General features: G+C 47.9%; 1 protein-coding gene across 2 annotated transcripts in view; it reads right to left on the bottom strand.

Annotated features, from left to right (window-relative positions):
* Positions 1 to 26970, bottom strand: part of GRIK3 (glutamate ionotropic receptor kainate type subunit 3) — a 123963-nt gene that overhangs the window by 7398 nt on the left and 89595 nt on the right. For both annotated transcript variants that reach the window (XM_074555879.1, XM_074555880.1), the window contains exons 9-13: positions 25865 to 25978; positions 23145 to 23348; positions 13408 to 13631; positions 7484 to 7602; positions 5290 to 5507 (exon numbers count right to left, since the gene is read on the bottom strand). In XM_074555879.1, coding sequence (XP_074411980.1) covers positions 5290 to 5507; positions 7484 to 7602; positions 13408 to 13631; positions 23145 to 23348; positions 25865 to 25978 — 879 coding nt within the window. The remainder of the gene's footprint in view (positions 1 to 5289; positions 5508 to 7483; positions 7603 to 13407; positions 13632 to 23144; positions 23349 to 25864; positions 25979 to 26970) is intronic.

Below are 26970 nucleotides of genomic sequence, written 5' to 3'. Positions count from 1 at the left end.
TTCTCTTCTTCTCTTAAATCACTACTCCTGACCAGCTTGAAGGGACTTAATTGTGTTTGGGATGCCAGGAAGAGCTCAGGTTTGTCACTTGTGGCTGTGCTGCTTTGAGCCCAGCTCAGCCCTGCCAGGGGTGGAGCACACCTGCAGCAGCTGGGGCACACCTGGGAAGGGTTGGCAGGGAGGATGGAGTTGCTGCCACTGCTGCCACTGCTGTCACTGCTGCCACTGCTGTCACTGCTGCCACTGCTGTCACTGCTCACTGTGCCCAAAGAGAGCTGGGACAAAGATCTGGGCTCGGGGATGAGACCTGTGACCGTGTTCACAGGGGTCTCAGGATGAGGGAAGAGACGAGGATCTGACTCCATGTTTCAGAAGGCTGATTTATTATTTTATGATATATATTACATTAAAACTATACTAAAAGAATAGAAGAAAAGGTTTCATCAGAAGGCTAGCTAAGAATAGAAAGGAATGATAACAAAAGCTTCTGTCTTGGACAGAGTCTAAGCCAGCTGACTGTGATTGGCCATTAATTAGAAACGACTCTATGAGACCAATCACAGATGCACCTGTTGCATTCCACAGCAGCAGATAATCAATGTTTACATTTTGTTCCTGAGGCCTCTCAACTTCTCAGGAAGAAAAATCCTAAGGAAAGGATTTTTCATAAAAGTTGTCTGTGACAGAGACCCAGCAGGGCAGAGGAGCTGGGGGTCCCTCCAGGAGGCCATTTGTTGCTGCCAGGCCAGCTCACACCCAGCCCTGCTCAGGGCAGCCTCAGGCTCTCAAACCTGATGAGAAAACTGCTTTTCCAAGGGAAAATTGCCCAGCTGTAATTCCCAGCCCAGCCCTCACAGAGTGATGGTTTGCTACAAACCCAGAAGCAGCTGTGTGAGTGATGTTGGTCATCAATCCCCAATCACAGGAGCAGCGAGGGCAGGAGTGGCCCTGCTCCAGCTCACACACAATTAAGCCACAGAACATGTTTTGTAGTTGAAGGAAAAGTTCATTTCTCCCCTTCCTCCTCTCAAATACTTGGGGCACACTGCAAAGCTCTTGCTTATTGATGGGAATTTGGATGTTGTCAGCCAGGACTGCAGCGCAGAAATAAGCAAAACCATCTTAGTAGTAACTTAGTAATAAGGAATGACTTAAATTGTATTTATTTTGCTGATTTTTTTTTCTGTATTCTTTATTTGTGTGTACATTTAATTTTGCTGCACCCCTGGTTTTACCATAGTTTAACTTTAATAACTGGAATTAGTTACTGGTCTGATGTGGTATTTGCTGTGCTGTGGCTGGGTGCTAATTTCTTCTCAAGAGATTCACCATTTACTTATTTGTGGGCTCATAAAAGAAGCATATCTCATGATTGTGGGTAAAGGGACCCTCCTCTGCCCTCACATCCTCTGAGATGTCCCCAGGTCCCACTCAGTGACAGCTTTGCTGCCAAAGGTAGATGAGGAGCTGCTTGGGTGCTCTGAAGCATTAAGACAAATGATCTGACACTGGCAGAGAAGTTCTTGTGTCAGGGGCCCCGAGATGTTGGGAATGATGGAGATATTGCTAATTATCAAGGGCTGCTGCTGCTGCAGCCGTGGCTTGTCACAGACATCTTTTATGAAAAATCCTCTCCTTCGGATTTTTTCCTCCTGACAAGCTGAGAGGCCTCAGGAACAAAGTGTAGGCAATGGTTATCTGCTGCTGTGGAATGCAACATGTGGATTTGTGATTGGCCCATGTTGGATGTTTGTAATTAATGGCCAGTCACAGTCAGCTGGCTTGCACAGAGAGCAGAGCCACAAACCTTTGTTATCTATCCTTCTTATTCTATTCTTAGCTAATCTTTTGATGAAATCCTTTCTTCTATTCTTTTAGTATAGTTTTAATGTAATATATATAAAATAAAATAATAAACCAGCCTTCTGAAACATGGAGTCAGATCCCCATCTCTTTCCTCATCCAAGAACCCCTGTGAACACGGTCACAGTGGCTCACAAGGCGGGCTCGAGTCTCACTCCTGTTCACACGAGTGGAGCTTCTCCTTGATTTATTCAGGATAAATAACACCAGAATCTGCTCTGTTGTGCTCTGCATCTTAATCAGCCCGTGTTGGAGCTAAATGAGATGTGTGTGTGAAAGCAGAGTGCCAGCCCCTGCGAAGGCAGCGACGCCGAGAACGCCTCCGAGTTCATTCTTCAGAGTCACAGCTCAGGAGCCACCTTTAATAAGCAGTTCTGCAGGGCCAGCCACCCAAATCAATTAATGGAATCGTTTAGAGGAGCCCCTACCAGGCATCTTGCCAAGACATATACGCTTTTTTATCAGCCAAATTGGCAAGAAAGGAACTTTCAGGCTTAAGATTTTCAATTCCAGCCTGTATGAAAAAAATAAATTGATTTCCACCAAGTGAAGATACTTAGTCTTGAGGATTTAACATTTCTCTATGAGTATCTGTGTACACACACTCACAGCCAGACTCCAAACTGCACATGAGATCTGGCTTTCCATTCAGAGAGGCAGCATCCTCTGCAGGGTGGGAAGGATTTATGAGTTATAATGAACTCTAGATGCTGTTCCTAAATTAATTGATCAGTGTTTATTCCTGTAACCCAATCTGCATTGCCAGGGAGTAAAGAGCTTCTCAGAAGTTCTTTCCATGAAGTCAGAATGTGCCAATAAAGCTCTCTCTTCTTCCATCTCTTGGTTTGCTTGGCTGCATGGGGCCAAATTTTGTGGGAGCAGAATCCCTCACTGTGGGGCTGTTCCAGAGGGGTCTTGGTTCCATTTGGAACTTCCATTTGGAACTTCTATTTGGAACTTGCATTTAGAACCTCCATTTGGAACTTCTGCAGTGTCCCTGGTGAGCTCTGCACAAGCTCTCAGGCCTGAGCACAGGTCAGTGCTTTGGGATCCATCTCATGGAACAGCATGCAAGGCTTCTGCCTTCCTCTTCCTCCCGTTGTCCATTCTCAGGGTCAGGGTGCTGCTCTCCTCCTGCACTCCTGGGGGGATCCAGCATGGACAGGATGGGCTCTGACAGAGGGGCTGCAGGGCTCAGGGGTGCTCAGGGCTGGTGTGTGCACCTTGCAGCTGATTCCACAGGGAGAAAGGAAGAAGTGAGACCCTGCTGTGAGGGTAATGAATTTGGGGAACAGCCACACTAAGAGCCAGGCAGCAATTTGGGCCAAGTATAGCTAAATATACTAAAATATATAGGTAAATAATATAATAAATATACGAAAGTGTACTAAATATATAGGTAATCCACAGAGCAGGCGAGATCCTCATGGGTGTGCTGCCATCAGTCCTTTGTCCCAGCAGTGACAGGGTGTTCAGAGCTGCTGGGATGGTGTGTTCAGAGCTGGGATGGTGTGTCCAGAGTTGCTGGGATGCTCAGGCTCTCCAGGAATGATTCAGGAGCCCTGGCTGATGTGGGCTGTCTGTGCTGGAACCCCTGGAGCAGGGCAGAGGAAGGCAGGGAAGCCAGGTGCTGTTCTTCCAGTGGGAGGGTGGATGCTCAGCTGGCACCTGGAGCTCTGTGTGTGACAGTGTCCCCATGGAGGTGGCACTGACAGAGCAGCTGAGCCAAACCCACCACAGGAATGACCCAGGTGAGAACAAAGCCCTTGCTGGAGCTGGGAGAAATCCTGTTTGTCCCAAATCCCTCTGTACAGGAAGGACCAGCGAGCAGAGCTCCCCACGTGGGAGCTCCCACTGCTCCAGTAATGGAAATGCTTGTCAGGAGGGACATTCCTGAGAATTCATCTCCATACAACAGTGATAATAAAAAGGGAAAGGAAAATGCTCTGCATCAATAAACCATGCCAAGGCAGTTAGAAGCCTGAAGTATGATTCTGATGGATAATGATATGAAGCAATAAATATACTGTGTCCTGATGATTGTTAAAAGAGACAGTTTCCTTTTATTCCCATATAAAACTCGTATTGGAAGGCACAGTTAAAGCACACAGTTACAGCCCTGCTGGTTGTTCCAGGGTTATTTGGCTTTGGAAAACACCACCACACATCTGCCTATGCCATGGACAGAACTGCAGCTCCATGGCAGGAGGCAAACTGGGCATTTCCAGAACCACTGAAGATCAGACCACCCCCTCTGTGGCTCTTTATCCACCTCTGCTGCTGCCTGTCAGAGTCAGGACACACATCAGGGAGGACAGTGCCTTCTCAGCCAGATCAGAGTCAGAAGTTGCATGGGAACAATGCTCCCTCTATTATTAAAATCCAGCACATTGCCTTCCTTTAATGAGTCTTGCCAATTAAACTGCTGAGGCCTCATCAAGCGGCCATCGCCGTGTGCCTGCTCAGATCGTGCATCACAAACTGCTTGGTAAAGGCTGAACTGTGCTAATCACATGGATTTCCTTCTGCATTAGGGTGGTGGAGGGGGAAGGAGCCAGAGGTGAGGGGGAGAGCCAGCTCCCATTCCTGAGCCAAAGCCTGGGATCTTCCTTCGGGCCTCTTTCCTTGCCAGGGTGATAATTCCTTAATCACCCTTCATTTCTATCCCTTTATTCTCTCTCTTTTCAAACTGGGTTTTTACAGGCCAGCAGTGGTTTTAAAGGTCATTTTACATCTCTCAGTTTCTTTCTATTTTTGAGGCTACGGTGGAATCTGACTGACTTCTGAATTTAATTATGCTTTAAATAGATGAAATTAATGCAATTGGATTGTGATGCACTGGTAGTGTTACCTTGCCCTGGATCTCAGAGGTTAATAAAACTGGATTACATTGATATGAATACCTGAAGGACAAGGAAGATATTTCAGCTGTAAAAAATACAGGTCAGGGAGGGCACTTTGCAACATCTGTCCAGCTGTGGTTTCATTTGGGCTCTCCTCTGTCCCTGAAGCCTGGCTGGCTCAGCCTGGGGGCTCCATGGGGCAAGGAAGGAGCTGGATGGGTCAGATGTGGAAATTGTGAAGATGCTTTAAGGAATGTAAGATCTTTCTGCAGGGTTTTAATAGAAGCTGCACTTTGGCACATGCTGCATTTTAGGGTGTCAGAGCCAATATTGGGTAGAGCCTGCAAAAGTGTAAAATCAGTTTAATTTTGTACCTGTGACTTCAGTTAACAACAGGGAGGGGGATTTAGCCTTGGTGGGACTCAGGTGAGTGACAGTCTCAGTCTGGGCAAGATGTGAGACTGAAAGAAGCTGCAAGAAGGAGCAGCAGGGGTGGCTTGGGAGGATTTCTGTCTTTGGATCTTTGTCCTGGCTTCCGTTGGCATCTCCGCCTGGAAGGCAGAAAGCCTCTGCCTGGTCTCACCTTGAAGAAGGTCATGGTAGCTCCATCCTTCACTGCTCCATACTCTATTTTTGTCTGCTTTGCCAAGTCATCTGCCGAGTCGATGGGGGACTCCATCCTCTCCACGGTCAGGAAGGCGGCGAGGTTGGCCGTGTAGGACGAGATGATAATGAGGGTGAAGAACCACCATATGCCACCAATGATCCGTGTAGACAGGGCTTTGGGCATCAGCTCCGAGCCTGGGGGCACAGGGGAAGGAGGACAGAGGAAATAGAGGGAAAAAACCAATTTTATATATCCATATGTACATTTTATATACATACATACACACACACACACACACACACACACATATATATATATGGTCGGATTTCACTGTGAAAACTGTTACAGCCACACAATTAAAGCCAACTGGTTTTGAGGCAAATTATCCAGACATCTTACATGCGAGGACATCAGTGGGGTTTTTGTAGTATTTGCAGAAAAACCCTCTTCCTTGATTACTGACCTTGGGTACAGTGCCCAATTTACAGGAAACATCCAAACTGAAGTAATTAACTGGGCTGCTTTTATGAGATTTAAATAGCAAGCTATTTATGAACTTTTATGAGTGTTTTATTCTGCCATTTAAAAAGGGCTTTGCTTTTATACAGATTATTTTCAAAAGATTCACTCTGGGGAGTGTGTTCAAATACACAAGGTTTTAAAAAAATCAAACACCAAGAGAAAGGCACTATCAGGGTCCAGGGCTTTGAATGCCAGTCAGAAATGGGGAAGCAGGAGATGTTGCAGCATAAAAGGTGTAGTGGGTCTGGAATGACTTTTATTGAGCAGACATGAAGGGCTAAATGGGTTGTGCTATTTTTGTAATCACCCAAAACACCTTTTAAAGCCAGGCAAGAGCTTTGGGTTTGAAACAGCTGTGCTCAGAGGATTTATCAGCCTGGAAAGTGCAACAAAGATTGGGCTTTGCAAAGCAATTTTAGGCAGTGTGGCATCAAAGCAGAGCATGGGGTGTAGTTTTCCTCCCTTCAGAGTGCGGCAAGGAGACACCAGGAAGAGGAGGAGTCCTGGATATTGAGGGTGCTTTGGTTCTCCTCAAGATCCTTCTTCTTCCCTCTTCCATCTCCGGCCCTTTGATGCATTGGATGCTGTGACATCAGTCTGGCTTTGAAATATTTTTCTTCTCAGATGCAGAATTGAGTTAAAAAGAATATAGCTCTTTTCATTTATCAGCATCTGATAAGAGGGATGATTCATGCTGCTAAACCGCCTTGCTGGGAACTGTCACTGTCCACGAGGGCAGCTGAGATCCAGGAGGAATCTCTATTACAGGCAGCAGCGGAGCTCAGAGCAGCCCTGTGCCTGCCACTGAGCCAAGGCTGTGCTTCTTTTGCTCTCTGGATGTAACCACTGATACATGGTAAATTAAAGTGTGACAAATGTTTGACATTTTCCACTTATTTCTATTCCTGGATTTTCTGCAATTAGATCGCAGCTGAATTTCGTTCCTTATTCAGAGCGGCTCCCTGCTGCCTTCTGAACAGATCTATTCTGTTCATTGCATCTCTCTATTCCATTCACACACACAGGGGTGTAATCCCATCCCTGCCCCATTTCTGGGCTCCCTGTGGCCACTGGAAGCTCTCCTGAGGGGCTGATGGGCACAGGCTCCCAGGGCAGCTCCTCCAGACTGAGGGAGCTTCAGGGCAACTCACACTGTTCAGAATGATCAGGGGAAGGGAAAACTGTGGATGGAGCAGAGGGCAAGGCACCCTGTCTGCTGGAAAAGTTGATTTAGAACAGACAGAGAGCCAGGTCAGAGATCCTGAAACTGAACAACATTTCCACAGCTGTGTTCCCCCACACAAGGATGTTGTCAATATACTATAGGTGTTCTGGAGCCTCACCCTTTTCTAGGGCCCCACGTTGGGCGCCAAATTTTGTCCTGGTTTACGACAAATTTAGGAGAGAATCCTCAAAGTGGGGCCCCATCAAATCCGCATGGCCCCTCTGCTCAACTGATTCGGGAAGAAATGGTTGGAATTAACAGAAATAGGAATTTGCAGTCTGTGGGATGTGGTGGAATGAAGCAGCTGAGGGAGATGAAGGCAGTGCTCCTCCTTGGAGCTGCAGGGGCCAGGAGGTGCTGGGAGGTTGCAACCAAAACAAATTTTGAATTTAAAAAGACCTAAGAGCAGGTGGGTGGCCTTACCTTGCTGCATCAGCGCTCCCATCCCAAACCAGAAGCTGTTCAGGAGGGTGAAGTTGTTCTCCACGATGTCCGAGCCTGGGTTGCAGGGGTGGGCATCATACCACTCATATGGGCTGAACCTGCAGCACACAGGGAAACAGAGCTCTTGATGGTGCCTTGGAGGGGCTCCCTAGGACAGACACTAGTCAGGATTAAGAGAATAAAGTGGGGATTTATTAAAAGCCTTCAATAGATACACCCTGGCCAGCCAAAGCCTTCCGAGGCTATACTCAAAATGGTCATGAGTTTTTCATTCAGTTATGAGTTTGGTCCATTTGCATATCAGGGATTAATCCTTAATTACAGCTACAGGTAATGAAGTAAAATACCCCCAGTTTGCTCCTCACATTTTGCTTTACCTTATATTTTTCAGGCCCTGAGGCTGTAGGGTGTCCTTGGATGTCAGGCCTCGAGACCAAACGTGAAGATAGTTAGCCAACACTTCTCTATGGAGTTATGGACTAATGCAGCACAGGATTTGAAAAATATAAAGGCTAAAATATTAAGGTGTCAGTTAGTTGGGATGTGGCAGGACAAGACCCTCAAGAAGCTGGAAAAAAAGAGTCTCAATGCCTCTGGTGTGCAGGGGCTGCCGACCTGGTGCACAGCTTTGTAGAGAAAAAGGCAAATTCAGCCCAAGTCACCCACACAGCTGTAAGTCTGTGTCCTGCATTCTGGAGAGCAGAGACCTGGGAAGCCAAGTCCTCCTGAGGTGTCTCAGATGGCTTCCCCAGAGCCTTTGGTCACTTTGGATCATTTTGTCAATACTATGTCCTACAACAGCATCCAGAGCATGTGATGGTGGGATGGGATGGGATGGGATGGGATGGGATCCAGACACATAACTTCTTGTATGTAACAGTTTGAAAATGTGGGGGGAAATGACATTTTTGATTGATTAAGGAGAAGCCTTGATCATTCTGCAGTAGTAGCAGGGACAAACTGGTATTTTAGGAGATTCTCCCACCAATGCACATGGGAATTGGTGGGATTTAGGTCACTGAGAAGCAGAACCTTCCATCATCCTGACATGCAGGAGTTTGGCCCTGTCAGGGCACTGGCAGAACACTGGAATGTGGTGGCAGTTTGCTGTGGACAAACTTATTCCCTGTGGAGATGATTTTCCATGGATAGCCCTGCAGTTCTTGAGCAAGACTGAGGGAATTTCCAAGGAATATCTCTGCAAATTCTGCCCAAGATTGGCAGGCAAGCACTGCTGGGAATGAGCTCGTTTAGCCAGGATCTGGGGAGGATGCTAAACAGGAGAGATGTTAATATTTTTAGAGCTGTTTATTTACATTTTTCTGAGAGTCCCAAATTTTGCAGAGATTAAATTAAAAACATAATTGGTATAATTGCTTTTGAACCAGGCATTAATTATCATCTCCGCTTCCTTCTGGAATCCCTGGAGATTCACAACAGCCCCTTCTCAGAGCCCAGCCCACAGCCTCTATCAGGAGATGCTTCCCTCTGTAATTCCCCACCAGATGTGCCACCACCCAAGTAGAGAGTTCGTGGCTCCATTCCAGGGTGGCCTCGCTCAGACAGTTGGATTTGTTTGGAGAAGGGCCTCAGATCCCTGCCAGGAACCTCCTGGCACTGAAACCTGCCCTGGGCACATGGCAGTGCAGAGCTGGGGTCCTGGCAGTGCCAAGAATGGGAGGGATCTGGGGGAAAACCATCCCTGAGGATGGACAAAACACAGCCCACACTCCTGTGGCTTTAGGAAAGGTTACCCTGAGCACAGCTGTGCCACTTTTTGCTTCTGTTTTCCATCTCCAAGGTACAGTCCAATGAGCTCTCCTTTCCTCTCTGGTTTATCTCACCTTCCTGCAGCAGACCCTGTTCCCTGGGCTGGGTTTGGGGTGTGGAACCTGCTCAGGCTGCACCCTGGCATTGCTGCTTGTTCATCCAGGTTGGGCTCTCCTTGCTGCTCACCCTCCTCTGCGCTCTAAATCAGAGGAAATCAGCAAGAACCAGGCTGAACTCAGACCTGGCTTTACATGCTGCTTATGCCTTGGAACTTGCTATAGATTCACACCAGAGGAGGATAAAGGATGGTGTCTTGGTCCTTTCTGTCAGAAAAAGCCAGAGTTCAGGAATTAGATTAAAACTTTCTTGGGCTGCCAATGAAAGATTATGAAAAAAAGAAAGGGAATGGGTGAGATCAATGAGCCTGGCAAGATGACATGCTGGAGAACTTCAAGGCCTGAGCAAAAACCTACTGGTGCAGCTCAAATGACAGAGAAATATTCAGAAATCGGCAAAGCAGCCACAGCCTCCAGAGCAGAGAAACCATTAGTGGAAGCAAGAGGTAACGAAGGAAGGAGGGAGAGGAGCTCATTGACCCCAGAGCTCAAATCAATTGGGGAATTCAGGATCCTCTGTGGCTGGCTTCCCTCATCCTCACATGCACTCTGAGCTCTGAGAAATATTTCATCAAACCCTAGCATCATTCTCCTGCCTCTTTCAGCTTTTTGGGCGGGAAATTGAAGCATTTGGAAGAAATTTGAATGATCTAACACAAAATACTTTTGAGTCTAAATTGTGTCTCCAGAGAAATATTCAATGGATGACCCAGGCTATTTTATTTGCAGGGAATGCCCTGATGAAGGTAGGAATATGCATCTGACTCCATGAAGAGCTAATTTTATTTTTTGACTCCAGAAGGCTAATTTATATTTATAATATAGTATTGAAATAATATAATATAATATAATATAGTATTCTAAAATATTATTATTTTAGAATACTGTATTATATTAGAGAATACTATATTATACTATACTAAAGAATGCAGAAAAGATACTGAATGCTAAAAAGATAATAATAAAAACTCTTGACTCTTTCCAGAGTCTCTACACAGCTTGGCCCCAATTGGCCAAAGAGCCAAAACAACTCACAGCAGAATCCAATGAAACAATCACCTGTGGGTAAACAATCTCCAAACACATTCCACATGAGCAAAACACAGGAGAAGCAAATGAGATAAGAATTGGTTTCCTTTTTCTCTGAGGCCTCTCAGCTTCCCAGGAGAAAAACCCTGGATGAAGGGATTTTTTCAGAGAATGTGAATGCCACACCAGACCTTGCTGCAATAATTAGGATAAAGATTAAACCCACCCACTCACCCTGCCATGCAGCCAAAGAGGTTTGGTGTAATTTGGAGGCTGTGTGAGCCCAAGAACTGGCACCAGAGCCTCCAGACACAGCATCCCATGGAGCTGTGGGGACAAACCAGTGTTTGTGGCTCTCTGGGGGCTGGGAGCTCCATCAATAGTGAAGAAAGGCTGATTAAAATGACAGATGAACCAAATCCATCTTTTGCCTGCCTCTAAATAGTTCCTGAGTCTGTTTTAAGTGGCATTGACCTATGGTTATGGCATGAACAGAGGACTCCGGTGCCTAGTTCAGAAGAGTCATGTCTCTGAATTAAGGCTTTTCTATTTTGATTGTGGTTTTCTGCTGAGAATTGGATTTCAGAGGCCTTGCTGGGGTCAAAAGCAGATATTGTTTCCATTACTTCTGAACGCAATAAATATTTTCCCTGTGAAATCTCTTGCCTTCCATCTCTATGTGTTAAACAAAGATCATTCCAGCAGAATTTTAATTACCCTGAATACTTGGTGTTATTTGAAAAATAGGATGACAGAAGAAATGTCAGGAGCAAAATGTAAAAAAGGAACTGTAATTGCAATATTTTATGTGTTGAATTTAGTCCAAAAAAAATAGCCTGATAGGGAAAAATTGTTCTACAACATTAAATTGATGTGATGGAGTGAGATGCTGAGGTTCATGTCAAAATAAAACCTGAGACAAAGCCACAGTTTTTCAGGTTTTCAGCCAAAAGCCAGGCAATGCTGCCATGCTTGGACAGACATCCCTGTTTGTGCAACGTGGTGACTGAGGGGTCTGCCCCAGCATTTCCTTCAGCCTTTCTGCAGCATTTCACATGCAGATACAATTTGCACATTTAACATGCTTTGAAAGTGGAATCTGGACAATTTGGGCTGGATTTGGTCATTATGAGCTGAGAAAAATAAGCTCCAAAATGTAAAATTTTGTTTGGATTGTGACTGCAGGCCACAGGCTGTGCCATCAAAGCCCACTCAGCTGTGCCCTGCCTGGATGGCAGAGGCAGACAGACAAGGACAGACAGACAAGGGCTGTCTGTCAGCCACCACAGGATTTTCCTTCTCTTGGTTACCTTGCACATCCCCAGAGGAGAGTCCTGTGATGCTGAGAGCCCTGGTTATCCCTGACAGGTTGGATGGGGAGGGAAGGCAAAGACAAGGCAGGAGGGTGATTGCAGGATCCGGATCAGGGAGGGCCCTCCATGTCCTCTGAGAGGAAAACTGTGGATGCTGACAGTCTGGTCAGGGAGAAAGCCAGATAAACTTGCCCAGGCATTGCTCTGAGGGAGCTTTGAGAAAGCTCAGAGAAAGAATTAAAATAATCTTTAATCTTTGCAGCTGGTGTTGTGAACTTGTTGTTTACTTGTAAGATGTGTACAAGAAGGGTGCTCCTAATTAGCCAGCGAGGTGAGGGGTGTTGATTGAGGACCAATCAGGCTCAGCTTTCTTGGAACAGTCTATAAAATAATGTGGAATTTAATAAACTTCTGAGAAGACCTTGTGTTGCTTCATTAAGCTGTCCCTAATACAAAAGTGACAGAAAACAAATGTCCAGCTCTGCCCCTGTGCAGAGGAGGGGCCAGAGGATGTACCTGCCTCACCATGCATGTTTAACATGCTTTGAAAGTGGGATCTGGACAATGTGGGCTGGATCTGACCATTATGAGCTGGAAAAAACAAGCTCTTAATGTGAGCCCTGCAGGTGCTCACAGCACTCGTGCCCAGCTCACTCTGCTGTTCTGTGTAATTAGGATATGACAGAGTGAATGCTGGAAATGTGCTCTAAATGCCCCCCTGGACTGAGGAATGCTGAAAATTGTAGATTTGTTGTACCATCAGGGTTAATGGAGTCTGCTTGCTCCAGCTCTGTGTCTGATCTTTCCTGTGACTCTCTAATGCCAGTGGATGAGGGGGGAATGTTTCTGATGGAAGCTCCCAGGGAGGTGCAACACAGCAGGCCTTGGGGAAAAGGGTCTGCATGGACCCCCAGACCAAAACAGGGAGGGTTCTGAAATCCCCACAGGTATAAATTCAACTGGGAATAATGAGAAATGAGCGTGAAACTGCAGAGTGGGCTGAGGACTCTTTCCTGGACGAGGTTTTTATACAAAATATCCCATTGAGGGCTGTGTGTGGTCATGGAGGGCACCTGCCTGCAGGAGGGGCAAAGCGCTTTGTTTTGATTTGAAAAGGTGGGATCGTGGATTGAGAGCAACCCTGGACTGTGTCTCATCAAAGGCCCTGTGGAATTAACAAGACATGCAAATGTATGCAAATTCTGCCTTTAAACATAGAGGATTTAAACATGCTAATTAGATGCATATTAATTTTGTAAACAGACACAATGTCTGATCCGTAGCAAAGGCATCTCCATTCTTTTGGTAGAGGGAAAGGTTTGTGTGAGCTTTACAGAGACAGAAGTGGGAAATGGTGGGGGAGATGGGAGCTCAGGTCCCAGCAGAGGCTGGGAAGGGTGTGAGCAGAGAGCATGAATGGACAATGACACAGAAATACATCTCTTCATACACCAGGAGGTGCTGACAGAAAAGCTGCAAAACTCCTGAAATCTTTAAATTCTTCCATGCTGTGAGTGTGTGAAAGTGAGCAGCCAGCCCATGGTGATGGACCAGGGGACATCTCAGGGGTGACAAGGGTTTTCATCAGAAAATGCCAATTCTTATCTCCAAGTTCTCAGTTATCTGTGGGCCAGCACAGCTTTTGATGCTGTAGCTGCCAGCAGGGAGCCCTTACCTGGCTATGACAAAGAGCACACAGCTGACCCCCAGGTAGGCCAGCAGGATGTACATCCAGATGTCAGGAGAGAGAGGGTTGAGGAAGGAGAACACGCTGGGGTTGGTCCCGTTGGGCTTCCTGTAGAGGATGCTGACCCCCAGGGTCATGAAGGGCTTGGAGAAGTCGATGGCTTTCTCCCGGACGTGAGTGATGGTCAGAGGAGCCACGGCCAGGTCAGCTTTCTGCAAAGAGGGAGGGGAAACAGGCAGGGAGAAAGGAGGAGTCACAAACCGAGGTGTTTCCATCCCCTTGGAGACACCACAGCTCTCACACAGCAGAAACAGGCCAAGAACCCCCAAAGTGCAGCCCTGAGGTTCCCCCAGGGGGAACATGTGGTACATATTTGGTATGAAATACAGGTGTTGGAGATACAGTGCTGTGAAGTACAGATATTGGGGGTACAGTGTTTGCAGTGAAATGCAGATGTTGGGTGTATAATGTTCACTGCAAAATACAGATATTGGGGCACAGTGTTTGCTGTGAAATACAGATGTTGGGGGTACAATGTTCAATGTAAAATACAGATGTTGGGGTACAATATTCACTGTAAAATACAGATGTTGGGGTACAGTGTTCACTGTAAACTACAGCCCAACCAAATGGATTTGGTCCAACCAAATTTCAGCTGAGCATATTCCTTATCCTGACAGCTTGTATGAATTTTGTTTGTTTCTATTATTTCTGTTGTTTACTAATTTGTGTGTTAATTCAACAAGCAGCCACATTCACCCTCTTTCTGTTGGTTAAGAGCTGCATTCATTCCTCTCACTAAACATTCATCCAGGTTCTCAAAAGCCACAAGTAAACACATCCAAGGTTTCCTCAATATCACCCTCCTTGCCTGAGCTTAGCAAATCATTCTTTGGGATTGTGAACTCAAAGAAACACAGACACATAAATTACAGCTCTGAAGCTGAGCAGAACCTCCCCCCATGCCAGGAGCCCGGGCGAGATTTATTTAACATCTGGTTCTGAAAATTAAAATTCTAAATTACCCATGGGTGATAATTACCTTGAGATACAGTAGATTTGTCATTATTCATGGACTTTAAATCAATACTGGCTGGAACATACTTTGCTTCAGCAGGAACAGTAGGAACCAGAGCAGATCCCTGGCCTGTGCTGGAGGTAAAGGTTGTACTAGAGGTTTCATTTGACCTTTCCAGTCTGTGATCAAGTCAGTGCAATATTTATAAATAAAGGAATTTGGGCCTTGTACTGTAGGAGGAATCTCTACATGAGCTTTTGTCCATTAACACGTGTGTGTGTAAGGGACCCCTCCTATAAGTGCAGCCTTAGAGCTCCTGAACAGAGGCCTTGAGGAATGATGTAACAAGGGCAAAAATGATGTGGTTTTGTTCTAACATGGCTCTCCAGCTGCTCCCTGGTTTTCCTTCCTTCTCACTTTACAGATGGAAATTCATTTTTACGTCAGAGCTCATTTCAGTCACTGCCATTTGTCAAAACCTGTGGAAAATGGGGACAATATTTTCCCAGTGAGCCCATTGTGCCAGCTGTGCTTGTGGTGACATGGACAGAAGCTGAAGGGGGTTGGAGGTGGCATTGGTGTTCTGCATCCTGGGGACCATCCTGGCAGCTTTGGAGCTTGGCTGCTCCCACCACCTCACAGCACACCTGGAAATTTTGGCTTAGCGCTCCGCACAGTCACAAGGCAGAAATGGCAAAAGAAATGCAGCATTTTCCCTCCTCCATCACTCCTGTGTGGGTGTCCTGACTCACCAGGGAAAGGCAAAGAAGATGTGGAAGGATTTGGCTATGGGTTTTTCTGAAGGAGGCAGCAAATGTTCTGTGGTCAGAGCTCGCTGGCAATGGCCAGGCTGGGGGAACCTCAGCCAAATTTGTCAGAACAATGCAGTGAGCTAAAGAACAGCCTGGAGTTTGTGCTTTGCCACAGAATATGAAGAGAGAGAGCTCTGCATGGATGCCCAGGGATCCAACTGCTTTTAGCACAGAAATAAAATTTTACTGTGTGTCTCCAGCAGCTCCTGTGATGTGCTCCCAGCCCCGTGTCCTTGCAGGGAATGTCACATTCAGGCAGGACAGAGCAGGGATCCTGGAGCCTGGGCTGGGGTGTGTTCTGAGCAATTAGAGGCAGCACAGGGCTGCACTTCCACATCCTTTTTATCAATGCAGATTTTTCTGAAGGTGGCCTCTAATTAAGGCTTTGCTGACAGAGAGGATCTAAATCAAACCCACCAAGGGTGAAGCTTTGATTTGTCGTGCTCTGACATTCCAAACTGGGCAGTCAATTACCAGACTCTGGCTGCTTCCTTTACTCAGCCCTGGCTCGTGTGCTGTTGCACAGTCAGGTGGGTTTTATTAAAGATGAGGAATTAGAGCAAGTGCCAGTGGCTTAAAGACCCTTGTCCAGCAAAACCACTTAAGCCTGCACCTCTGTTTTACTGGAGCTCACACATCTTCCAAGTCTTGTGCCTGTTCTTAAGTGTTCTGCTGAATTGAGGCCAAAAAGATGAATTCTGCCAAGGCACATCAAACACAGACACTTCTACACACCTCCAAGGGTTTGGATCTCCTCATTCACCTAGTTCCAGCATTTCACTTGGCTGGAACAGCTGTGAGTTCACCACAGGGTGTTCAGCACAGGGATGACTGTATTTGCTGCAGAGATATTTGCCAATTCTTATCTCCAAGTTCTCACTTATCAGGGAGATGTGGCCTGTGGGTCAGAACAGCTCTTGTGCAGCCGTGGTCACTGTGGGAATCCTTCAGTGCCTGACCTCAGCCAGAGCCAAGTTGCAGGCAGTGGCTGGTCATGGCAGAGCCCACCAACAGCATAAGCACCAAGATAAATATTTATTCAGGAGAAGAAGCTGCCTCTGTGCTTATTTTGCCAATCTGCGTTAGGTATTTACATAAACTAATCATGTGTGTGTTGCCTGAGAGACAGAAATAGTGTGTGTGTGTGTTTTACTGATTTAATTGTTACCCAGGTCTGGCACTGTCATCCCTCGGTGTCTCTTGCCACTGCCAGCACTGGGGCTTCTGCCTTGGGCCCTGCCTCTGCTCCCTACTCTCCTTGCCTGGCTGCTGTGTCCTGCTCCTGCTCCATTCTCAGGTTTCTGTGGTTGAGATGACCTCTGAGCTATCAGAAAGTCTATTTTTCCCAGCCCCATGACTGAAGAAGAAGAGATTTGTCAGTTCTGCTTTTCAAGGTTGTTTATTTTCTCTTATCTATAACATTCTCTCTCTGACCTGCTGAGGTCTGTCTGGCAGGTCAGTTTGTGGCACAGTCCCTGCCCTTGGGGTGGGTTAGCTTTTTATACTAAGAACTACATGTACTTTATTTATAATAATTTTCCAATACGTATCACCTATGTTAGACAGTCTGTCTCTACTCTAAACCAATCCAGAAGTGCCACCATCACTGCAGAAGATGGAGGGCAAGAAGAAGGAGAAGAAGGACAGGACATGCCGAGATTCCTCCATCTTGCCCTCTTGAACCCCCATTCTAAAAACCCCAAAATTCTACATTTTCACCCAGTGACAAATTAACAATCATTCTACTCAAACTCTTGTGGCTTCACACAAAGTTGGTAGTTTTTTCCATGGGCTAAAATGGAAGGCACAGGTGTTTGTGGCTCTGTGCCAAGGTCTCTGAGCCCCCTGCCAGGGTCTGGAGTCACCCAGGGCAGCCACAGGAATTTCCTGGATTCTGACACTGCCTGTCCCAGGGTGTGCTGGGCTCACACCTGCCCAGCAGCAGAGCATGGCTCAGAAAGGAGGGGCTGCTCCTGCTGGGGCAGTGGTGGGGGTCTCAGAGCCCTTTGCCTGCCCAGGGGCAGGGGAGCACTCTCAGAGGATGCTCAAGGAGAGCAGGGTCAGTGCCAAGTGTCTGACTCCTGCTCTTAATGGCTGCTCTTTCAGTCTCAGTCCTAACTAGACATCATTTTTGTCAATGGATTTATTCAATATTGGGGTGAGATAAGATCAGATGTTAGCAGGAAAAACCCAGCTGTGAGCTGAAAAGAAGGAATGAGTGCCATGAGGTCCTGTTGGGGCTTTTGTAATCTTCACTTCAAGGAAGATCTCCAGAGCTGGAACTGCCATTAATTGTATCTAAGGGATGTGAAGAATGGAGGACTCAGGTGAGAATGGCCCTGCTGTGAGAAACAAGCCCTGTCCTATGGATTCCTGACAGGTGAACCAACCAGCAAAGGGCAGGGACACCTGCAGAGCACACAGAGAACCTGAAATCCCAATACACTGATCCTTCACCTGGATCCCTGAGCATGACCCAATCATGAATCCACCCAACAGTGATCTGAGCACAAAAGGAAAAGCTCTTCTGGTTTATTTCCATCCTGTGACCGTGTTCACAGGAGTCTTAGGATGAGGGAAGGGACAAGGATCTGACTCCATGTTTCAGAAGGCTTGATTTATTATTTTATGATATATATTATATTAAAACTGTACTAAAAGAATAGAAGAAAGGATTTCATTAGAAGGCTAGCTAAGAATAGAAAAAGAAAGAATGATAACAAAGGCTTGAGACTCAGACTCTCTGTGCGAGCCAGCTGATTGTGATTGGCCATTAATTAGAAACAACCACATGAGCCCAATCACAGATGCACCTGTTGCATTCCACAGCAGCAGATAATCAATGTTTACATTTTGTTCCTGAGGCGTCTCAGCTTCTCAGGAGGAAAAATCCTAAGGAAAGGCTTTTTCATAAAAGACGTCTGTGACACCATCCTGTCCCTAACACTGAGGTCCTGCAGTGTCTAAAAGGTGGAGAACACATCCAATTAAATTATTTGCTCCCTATCCCTGGCCCAGTGACATCCAAATGAAGCCCCAGTTCATGACAAGTGAGATAAAACATCCACCAGTGTAGGAGCATTAATGGGGAGCTGGCAGTGTGGTGCCATATGTATTTCTGCCAGAATTTACTGTCAGAAAATGCCCACTTATTGTGGAATTGTTAAATCAACTGTCAAGAATAGTCCCTAAGGATGGATATTACAAGTCCTCCACAGTTGCCATTGGCAGGGATTTCCATCAGAAACCCCAGTATTTGCCACATCTCTTTTATTCCCACCTGAAGTTTCAGATTGAATGGCAATGTGATGTGCACTGTCGCAGCAGAAGACAAGTTTTATTTGTGAACAAGTTTGTGCAAAATGTCCAGAACAACTCATTCTGCTGGTTTTATGGGATTCTGCCCACAAACAATAGGGAAGATTTGCAGACATTGCTTTGCCAGACAACTGGAATTTATAAATCAGAACGGATGGGCCACGGTGTGCAGTGGAGCTTTGCTTGTATCAGTAATAATTTCTATGAATAAACATCAATAGCAGCTCACTGTTGCTGAAAGGAGGAGGTTTGGCAGTTGTCAGGCTCCCTGTTTGTTATGAATAAAGGGCTCAGGAGCTTCTCTGCATCACCTGGGTTGCCCAGACCTCCCTGAATACCTGAGTTCAGCTCTCGTGGCCCTTCTGATCAAGGCTGCTCTGCGGGAATGGCCAGAGGGGTGACAATAAGCAGTGGGCTGAGGTTACTTCTCCAGGGAATGAACTGAACTCCTCAAAACAGGGACTTTTTGTGCTGGGGATGAGCAGCAGATGAAAGGCAGCAGGGCAGGGCTGTGGCATGAAGCTGCATGAGGCTGTTGTCTCTGGATCTGCTACTGGGGACCTGTCAGAGACAGGGTCGTGCTGTGGCTGCTCTGATTGCTGTTGCTTTTCCTGTTTATGCTTAAGGCCAGACTAGAAACACAGGGATTTTACAAAGGATCATAGCCTGAGGCATCCCTGCCTGTGGCCAGGCACGTCTGGATCAGAGGGAGAGGAGGGGGAGGATTCGTGACTGCAGCCAGCTCACTGTGTAAACACCTGTCCCAGAACATCCAGCACATTATTCACCTTTGGGGTGCCAACTTCTGGGGATTTACCCCTTTGGTGACAGCACCTTTGTCTCCCAGACACTGCTGTCCTGCACCTACCCAGCTCCTCTGATGCCATCTCCAGCCCAGGGAACAGGTGCCCCTTGCTTCTCCTCTCCAAATTTCAGCCTCAGCTGAGTTGGCTGATTCCTGGGATGCAGAATCTGCTGATTCCTGGTATTCAGAATCTGCTGCTCCCACAGCTCCCAGGCCCTCTGAGCAACAATAATCACCATTTTAGCCTCTCACCTCACCCCCTGCTCTGCCCAGGTCATTCAGGGAGCCCACACCAGCTCAGCCCACCTGTGCCACAGCAGCCCAGGGGCCTAAGTGGGTCTTCAGCAAGGCAATGGCTTTCTGCACTGAATTAATCCTGACCTGAGTATTCAGACCTCACAAAATCCTGCCTGCTTTATGCTCCCACCTGAATGATTCCAATTTATATATGAGAAGCAGACACAGAGGAACACCAGCTCAGATAACAAACTCTGGATGTGGGCAGCCCTGTTTTAAGGGCTGAACACAGAGGAAAACCAGCTGAACACAGAGGAAAGCCAGCTCAGATACCAAACTCTGGATGTGTGCAGCCCTGTTTTCATCACCACCACTCGATTTGAATGCTGCCTCTAACACTTTTCCTCCTGGGTGTGAAATAAGCTCGCTCTGGCCTGTTGCAGTGTCCATGGGTTGTGCCTTTCCCCACACCAGGGGAAGATGCTGCTCAGGAAGGGCCCATCTGGCTGCCATTTCACTTCTGAAGGCTTTACATAAACACTGCTATAAAAAGCAATGGCATGCAGATAAAGGAGCTAATGGCTTCATGTGGGGCCTGGGCAGTGCCCCTGCAGGCACAAGCTCAGCCATGCAGGACAGAGCACAGAGCTGCATCTCAGAGCTAAGAACTCAACTTGCCTTGGAAGAGGATGTTTGGCCCTTTCCTGCTGCTGTGTGTTGGTTTGCTTTGTAGATAGTTACCCAAGAAATGTTACAATGCAGGTTTGACCATGAATTTTGTGTTATTTAACGAGATTGCTCCTCGAATCTCCTTCTTGTCTATCTCAGGTAGCTGACCACAGCTTTGGGAATGGCTGAAGCCTCCTGAGGGCCTTGTGGTGTCTTGCAGGACACTGGAAGTGACATGGTTTGGGCTGAGTGATTGTCTGGCTTCTACTCCCTTGGGAGGGATTTGTTCCTTGTGAGTTCTGCAGTGCAGTGAGAGCTCCAGAGCCCAATCCCAGCACTGAGAGAGCTCCACAGACTGCTCCCAGCAGTGGGTGAGCTCCAGAACCCATTTTCCACAGTGGGAGAGCTCCAGAGGCTGCTCCCAGCACTGAGAGAGCTCCAGAGCCCATTCCCAGAACTGAGAAAGCTCCAGAGAGAATTCCCAGCACTGAGAGAGCTCCAGAGGCTGCTCCCAGCACTGAGAGAGCTCCAGAGGCTGCTCCCAGCAGTGGGAGAGCTCCAAAGGTTGCTCCCAGCACTGAGAGAGCTCCAGAGGCTCCCAGCAGCAGGGCCAGGCAGAGGAGCTGTGTCCCAGGGGGCTCTGCCCAGGGGCACAGCTGCCACTCAGTGTCAGCTCTGATCTGTGTCACTCACATCACTCGGAGCAGCAGAGCTTCCACTGGGACACTGCCACTCGTCTAACTCGGCAGGGCTGTTGTGTAAGAGGCTCTAAAATCTGTGGTTTGAGCTGCACGGAGTTTTCCAGAAGGAAAAGCACCGAGGCAGGTTTGCAGAGCTCCCTCATGAGATGGAGTCCTGCTCCCCAGGGCTGTCCTTGCCTGCCCTTGCTGCTCTCCTGCTCCCTGGGCCAGGCCAGCCCAGGGCTGCAGCGCTTGTCACAAACTGATTAAGCATCACTCTGTCCCTATAAAGGGACATAATAATTATCATCTGCATTTTACAGATGGAGGAAGCAGTGCACAGAAGCAACTTGTCCAATGTCATTTATGGCAGAGAGAGCAGATTGGAAGCCCAGCCCAGCTCCTGAGCCACTCATCAGTCCCAGCCAGTGCTTGACTCTCCACACACCACAGTGACTCACCCAGCAAACTCATTCTTCTCCCATGAATGGTAAGAGCATCACAGCTCTGCAGGGGATTATTTTTGTGTTTTTGCTGCTTGGGCTGTGGATTCAGAATGTAGGCAGGACCTGGGGGTGATCAAGGGCTGCCCCACTTGAGCAGGATGCTCAGGAGGAGAGCACTCTGCACTGCCTGCGCTGCTGCCTGTGCTGCAGAGAGCAGCATTCTTTTTGTCCTTAGCTTTTCTTCCAGAGGCCTTCTCTGGGAATCAGATATTCATAAAAACACCAGCTTTCCTCACCTCCATAACTGGGCCCTTGGGATCACAGGATGTGCTGGAGGCAAGATATCTAATTAGCAAACTGAGCAAGCTCTGGCCGCGAGTGGCGGTTTCAGAGGCGGTGGCGCTTTGGCGGCTGCGGGAGCAAAGCTGCTGCTCCAACAGGTTCCCTGGGGCTTAAAGGGCTCCTGGAAGTGGCCATGGAAGGAGAAGCACAGCTGCTGTGTGGCAGAGGGAGCTCTGTGTCCCAGGAGAATTTAGTAAATAAGTTGCTCTTATAGAAAATAAAAAATGAAACTGTCCAGGGCACACCTGCTCTGGATGTCTGGATGTCTCCTCTGGGCTGGGCTGTGTCTGGGACATGCCTGGGCTGCCCAGGCTGCACTGGTGCTGTGCCCTTGCCTGTGTTTATCCTCAGGGGTGAGAGCAGCTCCTGCTGCCAGCCCAGGAAACCCCATGTGCCCCAGGCCCAGGGGAAGGCTCTTCCCCATCCCCACACCCAGCCTGATTCCCACTGTGGGACAGGCTCTGCCTGGAGCCACTGAGCCCATTTCTGTGCTGGGAGAACAGCCCTTTTCAGGAATTTCAAATTAATATTTGGAAGAGCCAGACACAGGGGAATTCTGGCAAGCAGTGTGACAAGGAGCAAAGCAGGGTCAGGAGCTTGCTGTTGGTATTCTGGGTCACCGAGAAATTCACCTGTCCCACCTCAGAAAGCCAGCCCAGGGATGTTGGGAAGGATGAAAATTTGACAATAAAGCCTCACAGATATGTGTGCTTGGTAGAAAGATTTTTGACTGTAGAATCTGAAGGAGAAATTGAAATGAAAGCAAGTTTTGATATAGAAGTAAAGAATTGCTGAGCCAATCTTACTGGATAACCAAGGAGACAATGGGTGTGTTAGTTAGAAGGGGTTTTCATGGCTTAGAGCAAAGTATAAACCCACCCCAAACAAGAAGATGTTTTTACCAAGCAGAAAGAGAGCACAGGCAAACAAGTCAGCAAATATGGCAAGTAGAAAAAAGGTCTCAGAATTTTCCACTGCAAGAAAACTGAAAACCAACTTCTAGCTTAAACTGTAATGTACTGACTTTTAGTGATTGGAGAACAGTAACATGAATATGGTAATTACAGTAGTTATGATAGGCTATAGATAAAAGTTAAGGTATAGATTGGTTCCGCTGTATAAAGGTGCTCAGCAAAGAAAAGTAAATAATGCATTGTGACCAAAATAAAAGTATATAATGCATTGTAACCTAAACCAAGGGTCTCCAGGCCTGCCTGCAGCTGGAGCTGACAGCTGTGGGCACAGGCTCTGTCACCTACTATTCTGGACTCCTGTAACATCTTGAGTGCAATAAACTGCATTTTGGTGAACAGTCCTGCATCTCTCATTCAGGCTCTTACAGTGGCAGGCACTGCCTGGCACAACCAACCCTCAGCAGCCACCCATGGGCCCACTCACGTGGTCGATGAGCTCCTTGATCATGCCATTCCACTGGCCCTTCTCATCCTGTGCCCCGTATTTGCCGTCCTCCACCAGGCGGATCTCGTAGGAGAAGCCCAGGATGATGGCCAGCTCCTTCAGGAGGTCGATGCAGTAGCCCTCGAAGCGGTCATTCCCAAACAACGCCGTGTCAGATTTACGGAACATCACAAAAGGCTCCTCCTGCCCAGGGAAAGCAAAAAGTCCCAGTTCAGGGTCAGCTGGAGGCAAGGCCACCTCTGCAGGTCAGCCCGAGCCGCCAGGCACCGGCTCTCCAGGCAGGGCTGGCACTGTGACATGTTGGGAATAAATTAACTTTGCACAGCGCATCAGCTAATTAGCAACCTTGTTTACCCCACAAAATTTAATTTTGTCTCTTCTGAGCAGCCAACTGTTTTCCATTTGGTAGGATTTCAGGGAGAAAAATAACCATTTCATGCTCTGAAAATGAAGTGTTAGAAACAGCAAAAGAGGGGGAGGACAAACACCCCTGCGCCCTGCGCACGATACCTGCCATTCACCACAGGATTGTGGTGGAAATTCAGGGTTTGAGAGCTGTGCATGGCTGGGGCCACCCCAAAACCTCCCCACTGAGCTCACTCTGTGCTGGCACTGCCTGATGGACACTGCCCAGCTGCTGCCCAGGGAAACTTTGTGCTGTGTGCTGCTCTTCTGGCTGCCTAGGAGATCCGGGGGTGTGTGACCCATAGCAGAGCTCCAGCCCAGGGGACAGGAGCTAAAGCACCTGTGGATCCCTCCCCTCGAGCAGGGGCTGGCAGGTGGAGTTGAAATGGACACAAAGAAAAGTCCAGCATCCTTTGGTGCCTCTCAGGCTTGGGCAGCCACCGAGGACGAGCAACACTGGGGAGCCTGAGGGAAAAACGTGTGGAGGACAGATGGAAATGGAAAAGGTGGTGGGGAGCAGGCGAGAGCTGGAAGGCAAGAGGAGGTGAGGTACCTCCAGCGAGTCCCTGGCTCAAACTGGGGGAGTCTGCAGGGCTTCTGTCCTTGCTGTGGGGTGGCCAGAGAGGGAGGGTGAGGGAGGACTATGCTTTGCGCTGGAAAACACCCTCTGTGATTTTGGCCAGGCATGGGGGCTCTTGAAGAGGTGGGAGGGCAGGTCTGCAGCCATCATTAGAGCCCTGTCACAGTGCCTGGTTTGGGGTGGGGTGCTCTGAGGAGGGGGCTCAGGTGATGCTTGTCTTTGCCCACCTGCCAGCCCCAGCTCTGCCCTGGGGCTCTGTGCTCCCACAGAAGGACAGGGGATGCTCCTTTGACCCAGCAGCAGGGTCAGGAGGGGACGTGGCAGCACACGGAGCCCCATTTGCAGAGTTCTAAAGCCCAGCTGATCACATCACGCCCATGGAGTTTAGCTTGGCACGCGCAGCTCGGCTCAATCCTGCGCTCCCCCGCCGCCTCCTCGGCTTTCTGCTCTGGAATTAGTGCTTTGTTTGTGAATCAGCTGAATCTATGGATCTCGATATAAATCCATGGCTCCAGAGCAGCCATAAAGCACTATTAATTTTGGGAAGCGCTGTAGGGATTACATACATATTTAACAGCCGAAGCACTGAACATTAGGACGCCGCTCGCTTCAGTAATGTATCTCCAGGTCTCAAACATTTCCTAGGGGGTAATTCTGAACTCTGTGAACCACTTATTCACGGACTATTTCACAATTTATTACTGAAAATAGCCAGACATCCAATTCACAAGCTCTCTCACTTTGCTAATCGATTTCTCAGTGAAGGTGCCCTCAATTTCATAACTTCACAGTTCCCATATTGCTTGGGGAGAGCGGCACTGGCTGCTGGGGTAATATTTCTCTTCCAACAAGTCACTGCAATATGAGCAAAAGGGGAAAAAATAGCCTTTCATGCTTTTTCTTTTAAAGGCTCCTCCTATGGCTCTTCTCTCGTCATTTACAGCAGTGCAGAACTACAAAGGGGTGTTGCAAATGCAAATAACATCCAGGGCTCTATTTTATGTTTCAGACTCCGGCATACGCAGTGCAATCACTGCAGAGCTCAGGTCTGAGCGCATTCCCTCCTCCCCTGGGCACAGGGATCCAGGACAGCCCCGGTTCCAAGGTGGAAACCCCCTGGCACGTGTGCAGGCCCATGGAGTGGCACAATTAATGGGAACTGATATCACCCCGTGCCTTATGTAATTCCTACGTGCTCGCAGAGCTCGAGATGGAAATGTTGCCTGAAAAAAAGCCTGTCAAAGGCAGATGGCTGGCAGTTCCCTCCTGGCTCCATCATTTTGCATTATGCCATGGCCTTTGAGGTATGGTGGGAACCATGGCCTGGACCCAGACAATTCCACAGCCATGGAAATGTTTAATGGGAAAAAACGTCATGTGGTGGATGGGAAGTTCGTCAGGAGGAGTGGCTGATTTGCAAGGAAAGCTGCTGCAGCATCTGTCTTTGGCTTATGTTCAGCTTCCATCCTGCTAACCCCTTGCTGAGGGATACAAGACCTTTGGTTCCAGCCCTTCTGCTCTAGACCAGGTGTCCCCTGTCTCTGTTCCCCTCTGGGCACCTTGGTCCCGTCCTGTTATGATACAAATCCACACTATATCCAGTCCCATCCTTTTAAAAGGCACTGGGGTGCTGTGAGCTTTCAGAGACATTGGGGGTCCCTGGGATATCCCTGGGGTTGTGGGGAAGGACAGTGACAGGCTGGCAGTGCCCTACCAGCACCGTGGTGACAATCAGGGATCTGTTGCTCAGCGAGTCCGTGACATTGGGCCCTCGTCCTTTGGAGATTTCTGTGATGTTCAAACCATCTGAAGGGCTCCATGCTCCAACCTGAGAGGAAGCAAAGCAACACAGTGAACCCCCATCTCCAATTCCTCAATCCCTTCCTGCATTCCTTAATCCCTACCTTGCATTCCTACTTGCTCCCAGCATCCTACTGGCCTGGAAAAGAGAACTTCCTTCTTTTCTCTGCAGCAAACAGCAGCAAAACTGGAATTACCATGAATTAACCCTTCAGCTGCAGGTCAGTCCATGTTCCACACGTGGCACATGTTCCACAGCCCCTGTACTGCTGCAGTGGATGAAGACTGTGGGGGCTGGAATTTAGGGGCTGAATGAATGAATAATTTGCAAAGGCACCGCATAGAGCAACAATCAAACCACGCTAAAGAGTCAAATCTGGGCAAGGATAAAGCACAGCGAAAGAAAAATAACCACAAATCAGAGTCCATTTTCTTTCTTTTCCATTTCCCCACCAATTTGCTTTGGTGGGGAGGATTAAAAAGGCTCGACCAGCTCTGCAGATCCCTGATAGGGCCCATTCCTGCTCTCTGTGCCGTGGCAAATCAGCTGGAGGTTTCTAACACATCTCTAGGTGTGCCCTGGGCCCCCCTTTGGGAAATCCCTGCAATAGGGGAGTCTCAATCCTGGCTACAAACCTGGAGGAGGGGGTGGCACAGCCATGTCAGCTCTACTTCAGGTGCTCTGTTTTCTCAAGCTGTCAAATGTAATAAATTATTAGACTTCAATGAAGTCTATTGATCCAGAAATGGCAAAGCATGTCTCTGTTTAAGGAAGTCATCTGGGCGAGGCTAAGCCTGTTAACCTGATCTCCACGGTGCAGGGGAGCCTTTGGGACAAACTTTGAAGGCAGGAGTGGCTAAAGGACTGTGACAGAGAGATAAAATGTCAGGAAAGCTGCAGGAATGTGGGAGTGCTGCCAGAAAATGGAGCAGGGTGGCCATGGAGCCAGCCTGGCAGGGAGAAAAAAACAAACCCCACCTGGAAATGGGAACAGAACGATCCATCTGTAGGGTCAAACT

Source organism: Zonotrichia albicollis, chromosome 20, assembly GCF_047830755.1.
Source record: "Zonotrichia albicollis isolate bZonAlb1 chromosome 20, bZonAlb1.hap1, whole genome shotgun sequence".
Taxonomy (NCBI): Eukaryota; Metazoa; Chordata; class Aves; order Passeriformes; family Passerellidae; genus Zonotrichia; species Zonotrichia albicollis.
Note: the sequence above shows the minus strand (reverse complement) of the source record. Positions and strands in the feature narration are given on the sequence as shown.